General features: G+C 38.3%; 3 protein-coding genes across 3 annotated transcripts in view; 1 reads left to right on the top strand and 2 right to left on the bottom strand.

The window, feature by feature from the left end:
* LOC149968657 (uncharacterized) overlaps positions 1–23,448 on the bottom strand; it is a 365,051-nt gene that overhangs the window by 105,860 nt on the left and 235,743 nt on the right. The gene's annotated exons all lie outside the window — the stretch shown is intronic.
* Positions 1–23,448, top strand: part of LOC149968665 (uncharacterized) — a 384,171-nt gene that overhangs the window by 337,089 nt on the left and 23,634 nt on the right. The gene's annotated exons all lie outside the window — the stretch shown is intronic.
* Positions 11,914–13,251, bottom strand: LOC149968667 (uncharacterized protein F54H12.2-like). Its single transcript, XM_090168441.1, has one exon. The coding sequence runs from the start codon at positions 13,249–13,251 to the stop codon at positions 11,914–11,916; it is 1,338 nt and encodes a 445-aa protein (XP_090024567.1).

Raw genomic sequence — 23,448 nt, 5'->3', positions numbered from 1 at the left:
AAATAACTCAAACTCGCAGTCGTACCAAACCCCCCTGTACCCCTTTAAACCCCCTATATCCGATGGCTGATTCATAAAGGCAACGAGACTAACGTACGCCGAGAGAGCCACGGGACTTTAAAATTGGAACGACCCCCGAATGCTTTTTAATAATAACCCAAATTACGTAATACATATAAGGGAAACTGAAATAGTGAAGGGATAATTTGATATTCTTATTTAATAAATTTCAAACTAAACGGTTAATGTTTTGTCTTGTTCTGGTAGTTAACGGTTTAACGTGGCTTATAGCTTATAAGAGTTAGTTTTCTTGCACCCGGTATACGTTTTTGGTGATCTTTTACTACTTGAATCAGTTTCTGCATTTCGAATTCATTTTTGTGATTGAATTGTTAAAATCGGCCATCAGTGCAACGGAGCGTTCAGCAGCGTTGTTTACTACTTTCAATGAGATAAAAATGTTTTTGCCCTCCTGGTATTTCTCAGAGTCATTCAACGCACTCGGGTCAAAGTGCAAGAAATCTACGTCGATACGAAGCGAACGCAGGGCACAAATTGACGCTGAGCTCACTAAGTTATGCAGGGCTTTCTTTTCCAGTCCATCACACTCTTTCAGTTCGGATCCTAGATATCACAGATGGTTAGAAATGTTACTGCAGGCAGCCTCTGATACAGCCTTATTTACAGTTTCGTACTGTTTTATTTCTTTGAATTAGGAAAGATCATTGTAGGCAGCATCGCTTGCTATTGGAAATGAAATCCCCTTCTTCACTAACATAGAGAGTACCCGAGGCGTTTATTGCCGATTTTGTTCAAAGTCGGGCGTAATGTAGACCTATATGAAATAAGAAATGTGTCAAAAGGAGACGTGGCACTATCTATTCGATTTGCCATGGCAACCGAAAATGTTTTTCACCACTTAAAACAAAAATAAGAGCTTTTCCTTATTTTACCCAAAAATTGTTACAATTTTACCCCAAAAATATTCCAATAGGCCTTTCTATAAAGTAACATTGGCCTTCCTGTATTGATGTAGCAGGCGCGTCACTCGTGACGTAGAAGTAACGTGTCACTACGATAGCCAATTAAAATTTGACGAGTCGCCATTTTTATAATGATCTAGCCTTTAAATCTGAACTGAACTCCGACGTATCTCGTGACGAAAGCGACACATGAATACAAGTTTGGCAAGCTTAATGACTTTATAGAAAGGCTTATTTACCGAAACTTGATGAAATATACCGAAATGTGGTCCAAATTAACTATTTTGTGATTTTAAAATTTTATGTAGGTGAAACCGAGAAAATTCTACGCTTCATTTAAATGGAATTTTTTTTTAGTTTTAAGTGGCCAAAACCATTTTCGGTTGCCATGGCAAATCGAATGGGTAGTGCAACGTCTCCTTTTGGGAAATTTCTGATCTCATATAGGTGTACATTACGCCCGACTTTTAACAAAATCGGCAATAAACAGCTCGGGTACTCTCCTTGTAAGATCAGGCTAGCGAACAAGTAAAATTCGGCTAAATTCCTTTCTTCTCTTTTGGTTAACTTGAATTCGTCTCGGAAGAGGTAGATTTAAAACAATAAATGACGTTTACCATACATTTGGCCACGTGGTATGCCCCGGGAAGTGTGAAATTATACGTCTTGTTTGGAGGTAACACTCCCAAAATTAAGAGACTCAGTTCCATGATCTCTCTGTAATAATCCCTAGTGGTTGAAATGGTATCTACTCCAGCCATCTTCATTTGACGACAACAACGCCGATCCTTTTAGTGAGAGCGCATGGTTACAAAATATACCCGAATTGTTCGAAATTAGTATACAGCTCTGAAAATTGATATACACGTGCCTTGAACTATAATCTCGACTACCTAATTTTTATTTTTCAAAAACACCGACTGGAAAAACTTTTATAAGCAAAAAACCCCCTTGTTGCCGAGGGCGCGCGCATCTTAATTTATTGGTGTTTTTAAAACTATATCTTCTACGTTGTACCGCATCTACGCCACTTTCGGGAAAAAATGGTAAATCACGTGTAGCTCGCGTGGTAAAGGTGGTAAAGTTATGATTTTTTTATGGTAATACGTATCACAGTGCTACTTAAAACCTGATATGGAACCACATCGAGGTATTTTTTTACTTGACGTTTTTAACGATTTATCGTTTTTCTCCTTAGGGAAAAAAGGTAAATCGCGTGTATCTCGGGTGGTAAAGGTGGTAAAGTTATGAATTTTTTTATGGTGATTTACCATTTTTCCCTATGGAGAAAAACGAAAAATCGTTAAAAAACATCAAGTAAAAAAAATACCTCGATGTGGTTCCATATCAGGTTTTAAGTAGTACTATTACACGTATGATCATAAAAATTTTCATAACTTTACCACCTTTACCACCCGAGCTACACGCGATTTACCATTTTTCCCTATGGAACAAAATGAAAAATGGTAAAAACGTCAAGTAAAAAAAATGTATCGATGTGGTTCCTTATGAGGTTTTAAGTAGTACTATGACACATATCACCATAACAAATTTCATAACTTTACCACCTTTACCACCCGAGATAACCGCGATTTACCATTTTTCCCTATGGAGAAAAACGAAAAATCGTTAAAAACGTCAAGTAAAAAAATACCTCGATGTGGTTCCATATCAGGTTTTAAGTAGTACTATTACACGTATGATCATAAAAAATTTCATAACTTTACCAAATTTACCACCCGAGCTACACGCGATTTACCATTTTTCCCTATGGAGAAAAATGAAAAATGGTAAAAACGTCAAGTAAAAAAATGTATCGATGTGGTTCCATATCAGGTTTTAAGTAGTACTATGACACGTATCACCATAACAAATTGCATAACTTTACCACCTTTACCACCCGAGATAAACGCGATTTACCTTTTTTCCCTATGGAGAAAAACGAAAAATCGTTAAAAACGTCAAGTAAAAAAAATACCTCGATGTGGTTCCATATCAGGTTTTAAGTAGTACTATTACACGTATGATCATAAAAAAATTCATAACTTTACCACCTTTACCACGCGAGCTACACGCGATTTACCATTTTTTATTCCTAAAGTTGCGGAGATGCGGTGGAACTTCGATAAATTTGTTTTAAAAACACAAGTAAACTAAGATGCGCGCGCCCTCGACAACAAGGGGGTTTTTTGCTTATAAATGTTTTTCCAGTCGGTGTTTTTGAAAAATAAAATTTAGATAGTCGAGATTATAGTTCAAGGCACGTGCATATTAATTTTCAGAGCTGTATACAAATTTCGAACCAATTATCACCATGCTTTCTCACTATTTAGAAAAATCTTATCCTCCTCAATTTTAATTATATTTTCTGAATTTTTGTGAGCAACATCAAAAAAGTAGTTTGATTTTTACTATGAAAGATATTTCTTTAGACCTCTAGGCTCCCTTAAATTTTCTTTAGTAGGTTATATTCTTTAATCAGAGATTTCATTTTTTAAATTATGTTCAGCTGGAAGGCTGTTTCAGTACGAGTTTTGCTCCAAATAGCCATCATTTCTTCTGTAGTGGATTTCAGACTTTCACGCACAGTTTCCTTAAGTATTTTGTGATGGTGGAAAAAGTCATTAATATTTCCCGGGTCCCGGACGTGGGTAAAACATTTGTAGGCAAACTTGATTCTGGCTGACCATTTAACCAGATATTGGTTTGTTGTCTTGTGAATGTTGATCGTTTTGAAGCACTTGCTCCACGCTCACGTGTAGCGGCTGTAGCCATCAGAATACTGTTAATTTGAAAACTATGACATGTGTCCATATTTAGTAAATTATAATTAAATAGTTTACAGATTAACTGTTTTCCCGCTTATTATAGTTGGAACGTGCAGTACGTTTAAATTATTTTTTACGATTCTTCTATAACGACAGGCCGCTTTGAATAGTATAAACCATGTAAATTTGAAAGCGATGACATGTGTTAAGTTTTAGTAAATTAACTTTAAATAACAATAACGGAAATACTTTATTAGTTATAAGTAGGGTCTTCGAGCCGGTCCCAGGACTTATACAGAAGAAGGCCTCCGCCCGTGCGGAGCAAGTCTGCTCCGCCGTGCGGAGCACTGTCAAGCCTGCTCCGCCGTGCGGAGCGCTGTCAAGGCTGCACTACTTTGACACTTTTATGATGCAATTTGATGGTATAAATATAGCTAACATCAAGGTAAAACGCACCACAATTTCGAACGAGCAAGTATCATCAAGAACTCAACTATGTAAGTATACTAAACTAACTTACTTTATCCCACATCCCGAAGAAAATGTAGTTATTTAATTTTTGAACTATAGGTATAAAAAATCGATAATAATAGAATTCGAATTTTTTTACGGTCGGACCAGGAACGCGAGACCAGAGAAAATAGTTAAAGAAGCGGCAGCCTGTTCAGCGGAATCTTCACCCCGAGTCGCGGCTTGGGTTTTCACCCCGCCATATTCTCGAGTCGACCTCCCTCCGCACGCTCAACGTCAGAACACCTGGGTCGAGAGAAATATACACGGCCTCGCTTGGGACTACGGTTTTACCCCGTACGAGAAACTGGAGGAATGCTTAACAATGGCGGTTCAAGGATACGAACGCATCTTTTGTAAAGGGGAAGAAAAATGTCTTTTTTTAATGGAACTATTACACCGTGAAATTATAGACCTAAATGGTGTAGGATGTCCGAAAGTGACTGATCTACTTGAACTAGACGGGCCTATGTTTTCGTGTCTTATTAAACACAATACGAACGTTTTAAATAAGAAATACTCATGCGCTTTGGAAAAAAGCAATTTGTACGCGGAGTGGGTATATAAAAATATGGACTATGTAAATATGCAATTAGTAGATGAATAAAAAGGAGTTATTTATATATAACCTGAGGGTTTATTTATAAAAAAAATTAACAGTTTAAAATTAAAAACATTTGCATTTTAACTTGAAATTCTAATAGAATTTGGAAAATTTTCCAAGGTGGCCCTTGTGATGAACACACATAGATGTTTCATTATAGACACATCTAGGGTGTCCAACCTGCTCCTCTGATCCTCCGTCAGCAGATAACGTATATCCCTCCTCCGGAGGAAAAATGCTGTTATTGCTGTTTGGATACTAGTTAAGAGATATTTAATTAAGTATATATATATATATAAACATTATTATTATTAGAACAAATACATACGCAAACCCATCAGCGTTTAATGTTAAATAACCCTCCGGTGGAGGGATATATAAGACATCTGCATTTCGGGAAGGACTAATATATAAAAGTAATATTATTTATTTATTATTAATATATATATATTAATTATACATACACAGGAAACATGTTGACGGCTACGATATCCTCAACTGTTTCAAGGAGTAGAGTGATATCACAGTCTGGTCCTTGAACACTTGGGGTCAATAGATTTCTGATTAATTGCATAATCCTAAATAGATATTGATAAATTTTAAAAAAAATCGCTTTTCAACGAAAATTTCTAAAAATGATATATTTACAGAAACCCATCTATATTCAATATCACAGCCGACATTTCTTCTACTTGCATACTAATTGTATACCCCTCAGGTTCAGCCGGCTCTTCACCCTCGGGAATACCTAGTTCTTCGGATATTTCCCTAAAATTTAATGTATTGTATTTTACGGAAAAATAACCGAGTCCATAATAAATTTAAAAAGAAACTTACAAATCCTCAGCATAGACTATTGGAAACGTATCCATCGATGATGTGATAGATGAATTGTCGTCACTATCTTCTAATTCTCCAATCATTAGTTCTTCCTCGTCGTCGGTTTCTGGCTCGAAGGCTGGGCAACTTCATGTTAGTCCATCTAGCGAAGCGAAGTATATGTATATAGTCTTTACACTTTGTATAAAAGTGACCCTAAAAACCCATTAACCTGACTGGCCCCTTTGATTTTGGATACGTCATTTTTTATCCAATAGGAAAAAGGGAGTAGATCAAGGGGATGTAACCCAGCATTGCACAATGTTGTGTTCGGGGTAATACGAAATTCACCACCATCTCGGACGCAGTTTAGACGGACAACATTTTCAACCAATGGGAATCATGGGAAATGAAGAACGTTAAGCATACGACATTTTTAAGCAATGGGAATCATGGGAAATGCGGGGGTGTTGAAGCTGGGTAATGATTTACCGAAGGTCGTGCGGAGAATGCTCAAAGGCCGAGCGGTGAAAGCTCAAAGGCAGGGTGAGGGTGAAGTCTGTAAATCTTGTTAAGCCTACCAGTACGTATAAAAGGTCGTGTAAAGAGTGAAAAGGTCACATTCGGACTCAAGATGTATTCGTGCGGTACTTGTTCAACCGTTTTCAACCACCAGAGAAATCACGACCGTCACATGTTAACAGTTCACGGTAATATTTCCTTTAAATGTCCCGTGTGCCATAAGCCATTTTCGAGGCGTGATATTTTAAAACGGCATCAAAGTAAATTGAATCACGGCGTACCCGCGACACCCGGTACGAGAGATGACCGCCAACCAAATCCACCGATAGCGCACCCACTGTCGCTAACGGGACTACCACCGCCACCATCGCATTGTCAACCCGGACCGTCTACGAAGTCTGAATCATCTCCGAGGTCAGAGGTAATTCCACGGTCTGAGCCGTCAGCCCGCCCCGCCGAGCCGCTTCACCCACCCGGTCCGTCTTCGAGATCCGATTCGTCACCGAGGTCCGTGCTGGTACATCCTAACGTCAGACCGGTGAGATTAGCGTCATCTATACGCACGTCGGTGACAACGTCCAAGACGTTGCCCCGAACCGCTAACCCGTCGTCACCTCGACTGGGCCCGTCTCATACACCGTCGAACTCTCCTGTAAAAAGGAGATTATCTATTTCTCGGAAAAGAGTTAGAGTTGAAAATGGTAGGATTTTTTCCCCTTCATAAATAAAATATAAAATAGATTATAAAATATAAAATAAATTATAAAATAAATTATAAATAAATTATAAAATAAATTATAAATTATAAAATAAAATATTTTTATTTATAGGTGATCGCCTAACATGTGATCCTTTGTCTTCTCTTAATGAGATATTAGACGCCGCGGTTGCGAATGTAAATAATCATGAGTCTGTTACGGACTTCACATTGAACTTATTTTCCGACAGTTTCGATCCGTTAGACGAGTTATTGTGTTCGCAAGACGATGATGATAAACTCGATGATTATGTCATGCAAGTGGAGGTCGCTCAAACATTAACGCCGAATATCACACACAGTGAGTGTGATCGCGTAATGGACGCTTTAGGTGTTATGTTTAATGACGCGATCGCTCGAGATTCAGGCGAACCGATACACCCTATCCCCGAACCGATGGAATTAACAGACAGACAATACGACAGGGAAGCCGAAGAATTGGGGGCTATTGTATCCAACTGGGAAGCCCAACAGCAAGGTGCTAACCTCCAACTAACTAACACTCCACCCGCTAACCCACCGAATAGCATACCCACTAACGAACACTTTAACCCTCCCTCTATCCCACCCTCTAACGAACCAACTATCCCACCCGTTGCACCTCCAGACAATCAGCCACCCATCCCACTAGCAATTCAACCAGCCATCCATCCACTTCAAATAGAGGAGGTTAATGCGCTTGGTGACTCAATTTTTTCGGCTCGTATAACGGCACCAGATGGCGTTACCGACCCTGTGTTATTTATAAATGAACACCGTGCTAAGGTTGAAACGTATCTTCAAAACAAACTGAGTACCAATAAAGGTATCAAGTGGTATATGGTGGTGCGGGCACGATATACCCGTGAACTTGGCAACACTGGTACGGACGTTGAGGCAATGCCGTATTGCAGGGGATTTACACACGCGACATTATCACCAGAGATAATCCCGCAGCAAATAAACTCTAGTCGGGAAAAAATTGCCGACAGTATGAACAATTATGAAGGACTAGGAAGTGGTTGGGTTTTGGATAAAATTTTATATCTACAAATAAACATTATCCAATATTTACCACTTGTAGGGGGGACATATTTTCAACTACCACCCGTGATTGAAAATAAACGGGCTACAGTAAATGTTGACCCACAAGACTCCAGTGATAATAAATGTTTTATTTGGTCAATTTTAGCCAAACTTCACCCAGCTAAAATCCACCCTAGCCGTATTTTTCATTATAGGCGATTTGCCAATGAAAAATCCACCCTAGCCGTATTTTTCATTATAGGCGATTTGCCAATGAACTTGATTTGTGCGGGATTACGTTCCCCTTTGTACTCGACGCGTATAAACTGAAAAAATTCGAAGAGGTGAACAATTTATCAATTAACATTTTCGCATATGAAAAGGGGGTTTTCCCACGCTATGTGAGTGAAAAACACGTACCCAAGTCGAGGGAGATTGATTTACTTTTGGTGACAAATGGGCAGAAAAAACATTACGTCTTGATTCGTCATCTAAGTCGTCTCTTTAGCGGATTCACCAAGCATGATCACAAAACCTTCTATTGTCGACGGTGCTTAAAAAGGAGTAATTCCGAAGACATTATCAAAGACCGTATGCGCGACTGTAATGTTCACCAACCACAGCGCGTGGAGATGCCAACCAAAGAACCCATTTTAAAATTCAAAAATTTTGGTTGGTCTCAAATGGTAAATTGTTAATACTTCTCATAAATTCGAAATATTAAATTACTTGTTTCATATAGGTCCCTTACACTATTTACGCCGATTTCGAATCGATAATGTCCAAAATAGCGACATGTTTGCCAGACGCAACATTGTCACGTGTGGATTTTCTTACGCCATTGTCGGACCCACTGTTACGTTTGATTACTTTTCTTTTAATTCTTTATCTAATATATATTTACTATGTAGGAAATCTCGTAAAGCACGAGACATACAGGGGACAAGACGGTGCGTTGAAGTTTTTAAATATGCTTTTGGACGAGTCTACGGTTATATCGGAAGCGTTGAAGGAAAACATCCCTATGCAACTTTCCGTAGCCGAAGAAACCGACTATCAATCTGCGACTCATTGTTACGTCTGCGAAGAAGCGTTCACGAAAACTTCTGTGAAAACACGTGACCATGATCATTATACTGGAGCGTATAGGGGGTGTGCGTGTCAGGGCTGTAATTTGAAAATGAAGGCACCAAAATTCATACCTGTTTTCTTTCATAATCTGAGCAGGTAAATTAAATGCATATATTTTTAAGGTATTTTTTACTTATGACATGAAACATTTGTAGATATGACGCCCACCTCATTATGCAACAAATTGCAAAGATCAAAAATAAAAATATAGACTGTATAGCTACCAACAGTGAAACATATATTTCTTTCACTTTGGGCAAACTACCGTTCGTTGACAGTGTCCGGTTTTTGTCGGCTTCTCTCGAGACCCTCGTCGGAAATTTATCGAAAGGAGGGGCTGACAAGTTTCCGCTCTTAAACTCGGTTTTTTCGCCGGAAGAGGTTAATTTACTTCTACGGAAAGGAGTTTATCCGTATTCCTACATGGATTCGGAAGATCGTTTTAAAGAAACACAACTACCACCTATCGAGTGTTTCTTCAACGATTTAACCGATGAGCCTCTGAGTGAAGCCGACTACGAGCATGCGAAAAACGTATGGAGAACTTTCAACGTCGGGAATTTGGGTATGAACAATATTAAAATAATAAATATATATAGTCTTTAACTGAAACTTTTATTTTTAAAAGGGCGGTATCACGATATTTATGTCTTGTCTGATACGCTTCTCCTTGCCGATGTTTTCCAAAGTTTCCGTCGTATGTGCATGACGTATTACCGACTAGACCCTGCACATTCTTACACTGGACCATGTTTCGCGTGGCAGGCGGCTTTATGTATGACTAAGGTGCGTCTCGACCTTTTTCTGGATGAGGACATGCATCTTTTCATAGAAAAAGGGATACGTGGAGGGGTTTCAATGATCAGTCATCGCCTCGCACAGGGTAATAACAAGTACCTGGAAACATACGACCGTTCCAAACCAGATAGTTACATCTGTTATCTAGGTAAGAATTTCGAATTTATTTTGTTAAAGATAATTTTAACGATGTTATTTAAACAGATTGTAACAATTTGTACGGTACTGTCATGTGCGACGCGTTACCAATGAAAGGTTTCGAGTGGGTTGAACCCACCTCTGACATTGAACGCGAAATTCAAAATGGCCCGACGACGCCTCTCAGGGATTTATTTTGGAAGTGGATTTGGAATATCCGGACGCATTACATTAAACCGGAAATGCTTTCCGAGTATTCCAAAACTCAGATGACTGAACTGAACATCCCTATTAAAGAGAGTCTACCGAAACTGGTACCCAACCTAAACAACAAAGAGCGATACGTTGTACACTATCGTAATCTCAAGTATTACGTGGAAAAAGGGCTAAAAATCACAAAAATCCACCGAATTATGTAATTCGAACAAGGTACCTGGTTAAAGTCATACATCGACTTTAATACAGATAAAAGGAAGTTGGCTGCCAACGATTTTGAAAAGGACTTTTTCAAATTAATGAACAACGCGGTTTTCGGTAAGTAATTAAAAAAGAAAAAATAAAATAAAAATTAAATTAAATGTTTTTTTTTGTAGGTAAAACCATTGAAAACTTACGTTTACGTAAGGATTTCAAATTGGTTACGACACCAGAAAAGGCTGTTAAAAAAGCCAGCTCACCGGCGTTCGAAAAGTTCACCATCTTCCAAAACGACCTTGTTGGAATTCATTCCGCCAAGAAGAAGCTCGTCTTAAACCGACCCATCTATACAGGTTTCGCCATTTTGGATCTATCGAAACTTTTAATGTATAGATTCCATTATGATATCATAAAGCCACAGTACGGTGAAAAGACCACACTACTTTTTACCGACACTGGTACGTATAGCCTCTTGTATAGTATAGTTCATGACCTAACTAATAATGATTATTTATAATTTACAGACAGTCTCACGTATCAAATCCAAACACCGGATTTATACGAAGATTTCGCCCAACAGAAGGAAATGTACGATTTTTCTGGATACCCCAAAAATCATCCTCTGTTTGACGAAACCAATAAAAAGAGACTCGGGAAGTTTAAAGACGAGTTGGATGGTACACCCATTGAAGAATTTTGCGGACTGAGACCCAAAATGTACTCAATCCTTTCCGTTAAAGGTGAGAAAAAGACTTGCAAGGGTGTATGCAAACGCGTTGTGCAAAAGCGCGTCCGTCACGCGGAATATCGCGAGTGTTTGTTGAACCGTAAACTAACTATCGCGGAGATGAAGCGCATTGTGAGTAATAAACACATCGTGACGACTATCCGTCAGAACAAATTGTGTTTAAACCCATGCGATGATAAACGATATATTTTAGCCGATGGTATCCCAACTTTAGCACATGGACATTATAAAACGAAACAATAAAATATTTTATGACAAATTTATTGAGTATTTCTTATACATAAATTCTACAATCATACAATCATTATTATATTTGTTTACAGAAAATCTTTTTAATATTTGAAATAATTTTATACCTCGACACAAATTAATCGCAAAATATACACAATATCCCCCGCAAGTCTTAGTACAATTTCCTTGCAATTGAACAGAATTATACGTGACAGTTAAGCTGTTTTTCTCGGTAAAATAATTAAATTTAAACAAATCCGGACTGTTTCCGAAACTCTCAAAGAAGGTACAATTAAATTTCCTTGATATATATATCAGACACCAGTGTACTCCTTCGCCGTTTGACGTATCTGTGTTCACAATGTATAACGATGGGTACGATTTCACATTCGTGGGTAGTTTATCCGCAGGGTAAATGCCTCTGAACAGATATTTGGTATATGGATCTTTCTTGAGTATTTTTTCGAGTTGACGTGAATTCATTATGCGCTTTGATCGAACAACACCGCTCTGTTTTTGTCGATTTCTACCAACGACTGGTACTCGGAATAGTAAATAACACTGACTGTTGACGGCAACGATTCTCCGAAAATTAATTCCAATCGAACACTTCCGTTCTTTATAAGGTTAAAACTTTGCGTAAAACTATCGTTTAGGTCAGGCGATAGGTTAAACGCGAATAGGGCAGAACCATTAGCGAATTCGTCTCTTCCAATGAAATTTCCTTCGTCAATATTCCATTGTCCAGTTTGAAGAAAGAGGTTGGCGTAAGATCGCATATACATATTATCTTTAAAGTTAGGATTTAAGGGTTTGTGTGGAACGCTGGACCCATCGACGTATAAAGCGATTTGATTTAACGAAATTTTTTTAAAATTGTAAGGGGACATTTTATAATCTCCCAAAAACGCATTCTGGTCTACGAATCCAATAACCACTTTATTAGGTAACTGTCCACTAAATAAATTGTCCTTTACGCATATCTTGTTGCCAGCCGATATAGAAAAGGAATTGCACTCGGTTCTTGTAATGGGGAATTTCATGGTTGCCATTTCCAAAGTTTTTGCGTGAGATATCTTAATTTCCGGGGTCAACTTCACTTTTCTGACGAACAATGATACATGGTTAAAAACCACTTTACATTTAGTTCCATCGGAATGTATACAAAATTCGTTAGGACTTTTGATAAACTTGAAATTTAGATCTATCAGGTTAGGAATAAGTCGATTTTGTTGGGAAATGTCGACGTGGACTACTCCAATCATATCCATAAAGCCTTCTTGCGCAAATTTAGCTCCTTTTTTGAATCCGGCGTTATTAAAATACTCGTCGAATCTCCCGGCTTGATCCTTGTAGAATAGCGAAGCCGTTAGGAAACTCTCCTTCGCGGGTCCTCCGAAAGTCAAAAGTGTCTGGATCATACTCTTGTAAGGATACTGTTGAGCGCATGACGTAACAGATTTGTCACCCAATGATACGTGAACTTCTCCAAAGAGACTGTGTAAAAACAAATTTTCTGGTGCGACTTTATCAGCAGGCGTTGTTGTTTTAGATACAGCGTCATAAATTTCAGCTTTAGGTACAGTTCCGTCAGGTTTCACAATCTTCACTTGAACTTGCAATAAGGTGTTTTTCAAATCAATGTACGTTTCTGAGTTTCCGGTGATGTTGAAGATAATTGCTTGGTTTTCATTTACGTTCGTTGTTGGGTTATATTCTACCCATTGGCTTCCGATTATTCCAGTCTGAGTATACGGTACGTGAAATAAATCTAGTTCCGAGCTGATGCTGTTTTGAGAGCTTGGGTGTTGTAGCGCCATTACTTCGAGAATATATCGGAGTGAAGCAATGAACGTTTATTCTTCTTCCTGGTTCGTACTGAACTGATAATTGTTGATGGCTTACGTTTTCTTTTACCGTTCCCAGTTAGTTTCGTCACGTGTTCCGCAGCTTTTCTTAAAGCGTCTTTCCCCGCTTCTTTCCCCCTCGTTTTCAACGCTTCTCTCAAGGAAACCCCACCTGAGACATCTGACGCAACTTTTGCCCCGGCATTTAAAAATTTCCGTCCAAGGAAGGATGCTCCTTTTTTAATAATGGTCATAGCCGATCGAAACGCCGAAGCTAAAATGCTACCGAGTCCATATCCTCTTTGAACGGCTACTCCCCGATATACCGGAATCGATCCGTGTCCAATTTGATTTAAATAATAGTTTTGATAATCGTTCACGGAAACTCGATCTGCGTTATGCGGGGACATGTTGTACCTTCCACTCACTTGTCGTAAATGAAGCGAATGTTGAGTTTCGAGTGGGTTTTATAGCGGAGTCCATGTTCTTCGCGGTCTAAAATGAAGAGTGACGTGAACTTTTCCTCTTTCAAAATGTATGGGTTGTCCCATTTCACTCATAATATTAATTTCGATTGTTTGGAAGTTATTGCTCGCTATAGGCATATAATGCGGTCGTGAAAACTCTTTTTCTACGGTATCACCGTCTTTTCCTTGAATGCTTATTATTCGTAAAAGTGGTACGTCCGAGTCACCAACCGATCGGCTTTGTATTATATCCGAGTATATAAACAGGGAGTGTAATCCAGCGTCCATATCGCAACTGAAAGGAGCCGTCATTGATGTAACCATGGTAACATCTTTTCCCTGTGTTTTCGTAAACCCTAAAATAAGGGCAATTTCATTGGGAAAATGAATTTGGTTCATTTCATAAAGTTCAACAATAGAGTTTAACTCTGTAGCTAATATTTTGCCCATTGTCGTCAGTTGTCATGATTTCCAGTAAATCTTCAACTTCGTAATATCCTGGTGGAATTACTATATTTACGAAATCCATTACATCGTTGAACTCTCTTGTATAAGGACTCTTTCTCTGTTTCTTAGGTTTTGATTATTTTAAGGGGTCAGGTAGAGATATAGTTTTCCAAATTCGAACTATACATTCTTCTTTAACATTATTCCAGGTTCTTGGGTAACTGATTTCGGCCAGTCCAACTTCGTAGATCCCCTCGAGTTTTATCGGTTCCGGTAAATACGTTCTAAACTTGCTTATTGTATTGTTTTGGAAATATCGCATAGAAGAGTCTGACGGTAACGTAATGTAGAAACTCATAATGTAACGATTTCTTGTACCCAAGAGTCAAAATCTGGACCGTAACCCTTCCAACGTACTAGTAGTTCCTTGGTTCCGTCTGATTTGGTTCTCTTCCTTAGAACTTTATCTATTTTAAATAAGCAGTTTACAAGATCTTTACCGATTTTCTGTATTTCCTCCTTGTAGAACACACCCGAAATGGGCTCTGATTTCAAATCCTCGAGTTTATATACTGGTGGGTCCCTCGGTACTCGCTGAACCACCTTGAATAACTCTTCAGTATAGTTCGCTTTATATCCCTTTTCGAAAGTTTTTTTATTCTTGCTAATTCGAACCAAGTCACCTATTTCAAAGGGGAATGCAACGGGAGGCGAAAAATTCACTTTCCCGTATAAATTCTGCCACACTTGTTTTGAATTTTCATTTGTGACATCAACGGGTTTGCATTTAATAGATTTGTGATAGCTGTTGTTATATGCATCCAGTAAATCAGGTAATACGTCGATATATTTATGGGTGTCTTTTTCCGTGAAATATTGGTACATGCGGGATTTCAAAGTACGATTAAATCTCTCTATGACGCTACTTTTCACTTCCGAATGTGTAGCGAAAAACTTGATATCTAGACGTTTTAATTCTCGTTGTATTTCTTTGCAAAGGAATTCGTTACCATGATCTGATTGAACAATCTTTGGTTTTCGACCAGATTCCAAGATCGATTTGAAAGCCTTAAGTATTGTTGTTCCTTTTTTATCTTTGGTAGCCACAGCGAAAGCGTATTTACTAAATACATCGATGCAGCATAATAGGTTATTGTGACGTTTGATATCTTGCAGGTCCGCTAGATCAAGTTGCCATTGTTCGTCTATTCCATACACTATAGTCTTGTTTCTTTTGAATTTATGTCTCACTGGTCTGTGTAAAGTATACGTATCCTGTCGCTTTAGAAATTCCTGAACGTTATTTAAGGAAAGGTTTAGCCCCTTTGCTCTGGCAGCTCGATAAAGAGCGTGTACCCCGCCGTAACTTCCGGGGTTCTTTACGTTAAAGTATATTTTTTCCAGTTTATCCATTTCTCGTGCAGTTCATTTTCCGTTCGTGATACCAGTACGCGAACTCAAATAGTTCAAAAACGATAATTATAAATAATATTAAAAACGCCGTTATAACTTTCGGTGATTTCATATACGATAATGACAGAGAGGATAGCAATCCAGTGGGGGTGGAGTCGTTACAACCTTCCATGATGAGGTCTAAATCGTAAGTGAAAGAAAATGACACGCAATATATACATTTATATTTTTTATTTCAATTTTATCCATTTCATTAATCCGTTTCCATCCATAGATTCGGGGCTTTGGGGTAAATCGAAATAATTTTCACCTTCCGAGTCATTCTCAGTATGTAGCACCGTTTCACTTGGTTTTTGGGTATCAATAGAGGTGTTAAAAGGAAATTTATTTTTAACGAGAGTTTTGGGAACATTTTCATTTTTAAGCAGTTCGTAAAATTTGTCTATCCCGACAGTATTGTATTTCGGTTTGGTTCTATGTCCTTTAACAGATTCGTGTAAAATGTCCATAATATTAGAGCGGTCGATAGGTTGTTCCTTATATATAAGTTCACCGTTAGAAGCCCATTCAATCTTGGTATTATTATCAATCCACTTGTACAATGCAATGGCGGGTTTCAGATGAGAATCTGGAATCGCAATGGCAATTTCAGGGAACCAATCCTTCTTTTTCGGTTTTTCCACGACTTTCATCTTTTTAGTTCTTTTGTTAATATTTTGTTGCAGAACATGGTTGTACATTTCCATTTTTTGGGATTGATTGAGATTCTGGTTATTCAAAACAGCTTTGGTATCCAAGTTTTCGTCAAGTTTCGGTTGATAATTCAGCCTTCGATAAACTTCTTCGGGAACGAGAATCATCTTTCTAGCCATTTTTGATGGCTCGACTTATAGCGGCGCCAGCTGCGCTGCTTACAATAGATAGTAGAGGCGCTAACAGTAAAGGTAGAAATCCACCTTTCAGTTTCACGTTCCCTCGCAGAACATTTATACAACATTCAACAATAGCCTTGATTGCATCCTTATTTGCATACTTGATGGCGGCGGTTCTTTGACATGAATTACACTTTGTTAAATACTTTAAAAAATCTTTATGGTTATGGACTCTCTTCATTTTGGTACAAAAACGGCAGCTTCCTCTCCTGGTATAAGTCCGGTTCGCAGTCTGTGATCATCTGACGTGGTAAGTTTCAAATCCACCCATAAATACCCAAAATCTCTAGCGATAGCTTGATGGAAAGCGTCTATGACGTATTTACTGTTGGTAGGGTAAATTTGTCTCGCCAAATGAAATATTGCTGACTTGTCACGTGGTGATTTAAAAATGATTAAATAGTGCGCATTCAAATTTAATGTTCTAATTTATTTCCCAGGGTAATACAAATTTTGCATAAGAATAAAAACTGAGGTGTTTCTATGATGAGACCCTCGTATAAACAAATTAGTAATATCCTTGTTGTTAGATATCTCGCATAGTAAATCATCTAGTATAACAAAGTTCTTTACATTAGGGTCTAAAATATTTACGTTCAATAACCCTTCGTGGAATTCCGCTTCGGGTGTATGATCCAGTACCGAATTAAATAGTTTAGGTTGGTATTCGGTATAACACCAAATTATTCTCTCAGGTGGGGGTGAAATACACGTGCATTTGTTTTTGATAATATTAGCTACGAAGAAAGATTTACCCGACTGAGTTGCACCAGCGATAAACCCATTGAAAGGATGTTGTAGGACGAAATCCATTTTGAAGAATGACAAATTTTCTTACATCTAGTATCTTTTATTTACAAAAGTTGTTTCGCGTTACAGACAATTTGAGCTACCAAACATTTACAAAAATTTTCACTTAAAAAAGTGTTTATGGTAAATACTTTATATATTTCGACATAATCAAGATTATTTATTGCGGACTCATAGTTCATTGCAACGCGTACTTCCCAGACTTCTAGACAATTGTGCTGGGTTTGAGATGGATGGTCTATTTCACAACCGTAGCAACATTTACGTATATTATTACGTAGTTGGTCTAGTATACAGTCTTTTAGAAGAGTATGTATCATTGTGGTACTTGTCCATTAACGTCTTGGTTAAGGTGTAACCGACGGCTAAACCTTTCCTAGTCGGCAATAACTTGCCGTACAATTCGCCGTAACCAGCACGCACTTCTCTAACGTCTAATAGCTTACGGTTCTGAAACGTACACAACTCAATACGTTGCGTCTCAGAGCCGGTGAAGAACCACGAAGCACCCGGAGAGTCTGCATTCTCGAAGAAAGCGAGAATTTCGTCTTTCTTTCGCTAAAGTTCGTGGAAGTTGGATTCGTGTAGGATAATCCCCGTAGAACTATCTCGAAGACCTAGGCGTACATCGAGAGCAGGTGTAACTTCGATGAACTTCTCAGACGAGAGGGCAAACAAAACTTGGGCAGACATGCTATGAACATTTTCTATGTTAGCGACATAGACAAAATAATAATAATTTAGTAAAAGTAGTATACTTACATAGTTGAGTTCTCTCGTTCGAAATTGTGGTGCCTTTTACCTTGATGTTAGCTATATTTATACCATCAAATTGCATCATAAAAGTGTCAAAGTAGCTCCACGCGTGGAGCAGCCTTGACAGTGCTCCGCACGGCGAAGCAGGCTTGCTCCGCACGTGCGGAGGCCTTCCACTGTATAAGTCCTGGGACCGGCTCGAAGACCCTACTGTTATACATTATAAAAGTTATGAAATTTTAAATATTGAGAAAATCCACGTTTTTCAAATTAAAGCCGTGGTCTATACTTTAGCGGGTTTAATTTCGAAATCCGCGCACGACACCATCTTGTTTTTAGATATATTACACTACTCTAATAGACCTATCTACTAGCGAATTTGTAGCCGGTTAGCTCATACATTATAAAAGTTATGAAATTTTAAATATTGAGAGAATCGACGGTTTTCAAATTAAAGCCGGGGTCTATCCTTTAGCGGGTTATATTTCGAAATCCACGCACGACACCATCTTGGTTTTTACATATATTGTTCTCCTCCAAGCGACCTATCTACTAGCCAATTTGCAGCCGGTGAGCTCATACATTATAGAGGTTATGAAATTTTAAATATTGAGAAAATCCACGTTTTTCAAATTAAAGCCGTGGTCTATACTTTAGCGGGTTTAATTTCGAAATCCGCGCACGACACCATCTTGTTTTTAGATATATTACACTACTCTAATAGACCTATCTACTAGCGAATTTGTAGCCGGTTAGCTCATACATTATAAAAGTTATGAAATTTTAAATATTGAGAGAATCGACGGTTTTCAAATTAAAGCCGGGGTCTATACTTTAGCGGGTTATATTTCGAAATCCACGCACGACACCATCTTGGTTTTTACATATATTGTTCTCCTCCAAGCGACCTATCTACTAGCCAATTTGCAGCCGGTGAGCTCATACATTATAGAGGTTATGAAATTTTAAATATTGAGAAAATCCACGTTTTTTAAATTAAAGCCGTGGTATATACTTTAGCGGGTTATATTTCGAAATCCGCGCACGACACCATCTTGGTTTTTAGATATATTACTCTACTCCAATAGACCTATCTACTAGCGAATTTGTAGCCCGTGAGCTCATACATTATAAAAGTTATGAAATTTTTAAAACGTTAATTTTCTGCGTAATAAAGCCGGACTCTCTCATAATTTCTTTCGCTTTCAAGCTGCCACGCCCGTTTCTAGGGCATCACCACAATCGCCAAAATCATCCTATATAATTTTCTGTTGTCTATTTTAATACTTCGGTTTTAAAATGTTTTAGTTACCTTAATTAATTTTAGAATAATTATAGATCAAATTTTCAAAAATAACACTTTTGTTCAAATTTTCTTACTAATAAAATAAAAAATTCTTTAATTATAACTTTTAATGAGTGTTAAAAGTGGATTCATGAATAATCAACTTTTTTTATAGTAGTACAGAATGATTACGATGAGTACCGAATAATTTCGATGAGTACATAATTATTACGATGAGTACACAGGCAACCCAAAACTTTAAAATGGTTACAGATGAGTAATTGAGTACGGGAGAATTAATAAGCGTGATAACGGATGATTACGAGATTATGAATGAGTACAAAAGATTACAGAAGATTACATAATCATTACAGTTAGGGTGTACACCAATTACGGGAAGTGGTTAGCCCCTCGCCCCTCGTGTCCACCGATGACGGAATCGACATTTTATCTGAGACGAGCTTTCTCCAACAACTGAACTGCCAATCGATTGAATGAAGAAAAACGTTAGTAATCCGTGCAACGCATTATATCACGATAAGCAGGAAATTTCATAGTTAAGTTTAGAGACCAATTAAACGAGGAGTTAAAGGGAATATAACCTCACGTTTTTTGGTGTGGAATACCAACACTTCGACCATTTCCCGCTCCCTCCTATGGCTTCAGTTATTTTTAGCGCTGGTTAGTGATTTCCCGCCTAAATTTTTAACATAAAAAACATAAAAAACCTTAAAAAAGACTTGAGGTTATATTCCCTTTAAAGGAAAATACAGGAAAAAGAGGCAAAATAAACGACAACGCATGCTTTCTGATGAAGCAGAGTACTCGGCGACAAAATGCGATTGGGCTTTACTACACAGCGCAACCAAATTTGTTTTATAAATATATTTTGACAACCAGATCGCATCCTATCTCATAATTTCACTATTATTCATTATAGAAAAACATATTTTTAAATAAAACAGTTGTTTTGTTTTACTTTCATCATGAAAGTAAAACAAAACAACTGTTTTTCCTCCTACCCCTGATTTCCTCCTACCCCTGAAATCGGCTTACCTATCTGGGTTCTTGTGTTCATGTGGTAGCCTACTGTTAGGCGTCTTCAGGCCAAACTTTAAAACACTCTAGCGCTTGTCCAATTCGTTGCAGAGGATCGCCACGAAGACAGTTATACATATTTACTCAATCCCTACAACACCTTAAATTTTCTGTACTAAAATTTAAAACACCCTGTATAATATTGGAACATCTTAAAGCCGCGACTTGCTTTACCGCCGCTGATGCTCTACGACTTGGACCTTAATGGGGGGCCTCTATAAGTATGTTAAGCACAGGGCCTCCAGTAGTCTAAATCCGGCAATGAGCAGACGATTTCGCGAGGTGAATGGTACGCCATCTAGCGTGCCTAGCGTGAGAAACAATATTACCCAGTATAGAAATGTTGCCCCTTTGGCTTGTTTTACTGTATGTAATTTGTGAATCGGTCTATATGAGTAGGGTTTGGTCGGAAATAGTCGGTGTTGGAAAACATTTATGTCGAATCCAGCGGCGACGAAAATCCTGAGGTTTCAGAGGGAATAGTAGGTGAAACTTCAAAAGCCACGGACGGTGAAGAGAAAACGTTCCCATAAACGGGAGGAGAAAAGTAGGCGGAGACGAGTCCGTACGGCGAAGGCGACCGTTCTGGGGACGACGGCGCTAAGCATTGGGACACAAAAACTCCAGGGACAGGAGACCCTCCGTATCAACGAAGGGGGGGGGGGAGTGACGGACGCGAAAAGACCGGGCGGCCAATGTGCGGGAAATTTCCCTTTTTGTGGGAATTTTCGTCGTTAAATTATCGGGGAGGGGAAAGGGGAATTTTTCTCGAAATACTCATATTTTGCGGGAATTTTGGGGGGATATTAGACAAGATAGATAGCATGCGATAGTTTCGCCATGCGCAGTAGATTCCGGGGTTTTTTATCCCTTCAAGGTCAAATCTGAAAGCTGCTCCACCATTGCGGCACATATAGGTTTTTTTTTAAATATTTTTATAATTTCATTAAAAATGTTAAATATTGGTCGCTCACGAAATATTGTGCCTGTTTTCCGAGGAGTTTTCACGAATGTAAGGGGGTTGTGGTTATGGAGGGAATTTTTGACCCAAAAAGGGAAATTTTTACGTTCTGAGAGGGAAATCTAACTTTCAAAACTGCCGGGCGGCGCGGCCGTAGTAATCACCGGCGGAGAGCCGGCGCCTGCGTAAAGCCCCATTTTCAATCACGATTTTTCCGAACAAAAATCACGCTTTTGCGTCAAAACCAACCGCGAGAAGCTTCTCTATCGGCTTTTTTGTCACGAGAAGCAGATATCTAAATGGATTTGATATAGGCTTATTTTTAAATGAAAGCGCGTCAAAAAAGCAAAAGCGAAAAGCCAGAAATTGATCGTAATTGAAAACGGGGCTTTAGAGCTGCCGCCTGACATTGCGCGAGTCTAGGCGACGCGAAAAGACGCCAAGGCCCGAAGACGGCGCAAAAGTTTGAATCGCGAAAACGTTAAAAACAATATTTAACTCGCGAAAATAGTAAAAAACGAACACGGTACTTTAAAATCGGAGTAATAAAACACCGGAAAAATTCAAAAACCGTGGTGGCACTGCTGAAAATACTACAAAACTCAACTATAAAAGCGGAGTTAAAAATATTCTGGGAGCGCCATAATTGAGCGAAATATCAATGACGTAAGCTTACTCATAAACCGGCATAGGGTAGTACCAGGGCTGTAGAAGAGACGGTTGAGGAAATCGGGCTCTTTCTTAGTGAAATGCTTTCCCCCATTCACCCCCGTAGGTCTTTCGCTGACCATACTGCCATCCATCGGTGGCGGGTGGAAATAAGAAAATAATTATAATTTCGCGGCTGAAAATCGTGGTTTTCAGTTAGGACTTTGGGCCGTCTTGTAATTCAATTCAGGTAATCTCATTAATGAAATTTTACAAAACTAGGCTTAACATTTAATTTTATAAATTCTAAATAATAAATGACTGTTTAAAAACATTTAGGGATTCTATTTCTTTTTGGAATCATATCATGGCAAGGCCTAAATCCAAATGTTGGGTTAGCCAGTGTAGGACTAAGTTACGGTCCGAAAACAGACTGGATGATGAAACCATCAGCAAAATTCATTATTTTAAAGCGCCGAAAGATCCTGACCGTTTGAAATTGTGGAAAGGTGTGTTTCCAGAAAAAACTCTGAAATCAACTGTGAACTACATTTTAAAAAAGATGACATTTTAAAAGCATTTTCTCATGTGATTGGTGGTGAACTAATAAATACCAGTGATCGTGCAAAATGGGCACTAAAAAAAGGTGCCATACCAATTTCTATGGATTCAGGCAGTGTTATGATGCCTAATTCTCTTAACACTGTCACTGAGTGGAATCATGCACAATCAGAAAATGAAAGAAATTATAGGACTTATCAGAATTTAAGTGATCGTTCGAGAAGTTGCACAATAAAAGGTCAAGTAATTGAGGAGCCTGGGAGTGTAATGACTAGAACTCCTTCCAAGCAAAATATCTGTGATGTTACAAACACGCTTATTTCTAAGACGGTATCAGAAAGAAATTCCTTGGTGTGTCCATCACTGATTACTACAGATAAAAATTCTGGTACAAATATTGTTGTGCCTAGGAAAAAAAAACATTTGTGAAAACAACACGGATGATATTGGCCTCACTAAAAAAGTGGTTCGCATTTTGGATGAAAAAGAAAGCTCAGTTGATTGTCTTAGTTCAAAGAAAAGATGTTTTGAAAGTCCAAATGTACACGAAATTAGAGACACTCTTGAATCTAATTCAATTGATTTTTCATCATCTTTAACTGAAAAAGGAACTTCTAATCCGGATATGACCAATACAGTGCCTGAACTGGAAGAGGCAATTATTGAAAATAGCGATACAACATTACAAAATTCGTTTGGAGAAACAAGTGTTATTGATTCATCTTCTTGCAGTAGAAAATCTGTGAAACAGAAGTACAAACGTAATCCTCTTTCTGAAGTGTATTATTTACG

This window comes from Leiobunum rupestre, chromosome 1, assembly GCF_980474605.1.
Source record: "Leiobunum rupestre chromosome 1, qqLeiRupe1.1.hap1, whole genome shotgun sequence".
In the NCBI taxonomy this organism is placed as follows: Eukaryota; Metazoa; Arthropoda; class Arachnida; order Opiliones; family Sclerosomatidae; genus Leiobunum; species Leiobunum rupestre.
The sequence above is the reverse complement of the archived record's forward strand: the minus strand, read 5'-3'. Positions and strand labels throughout refer to the sequence as shown.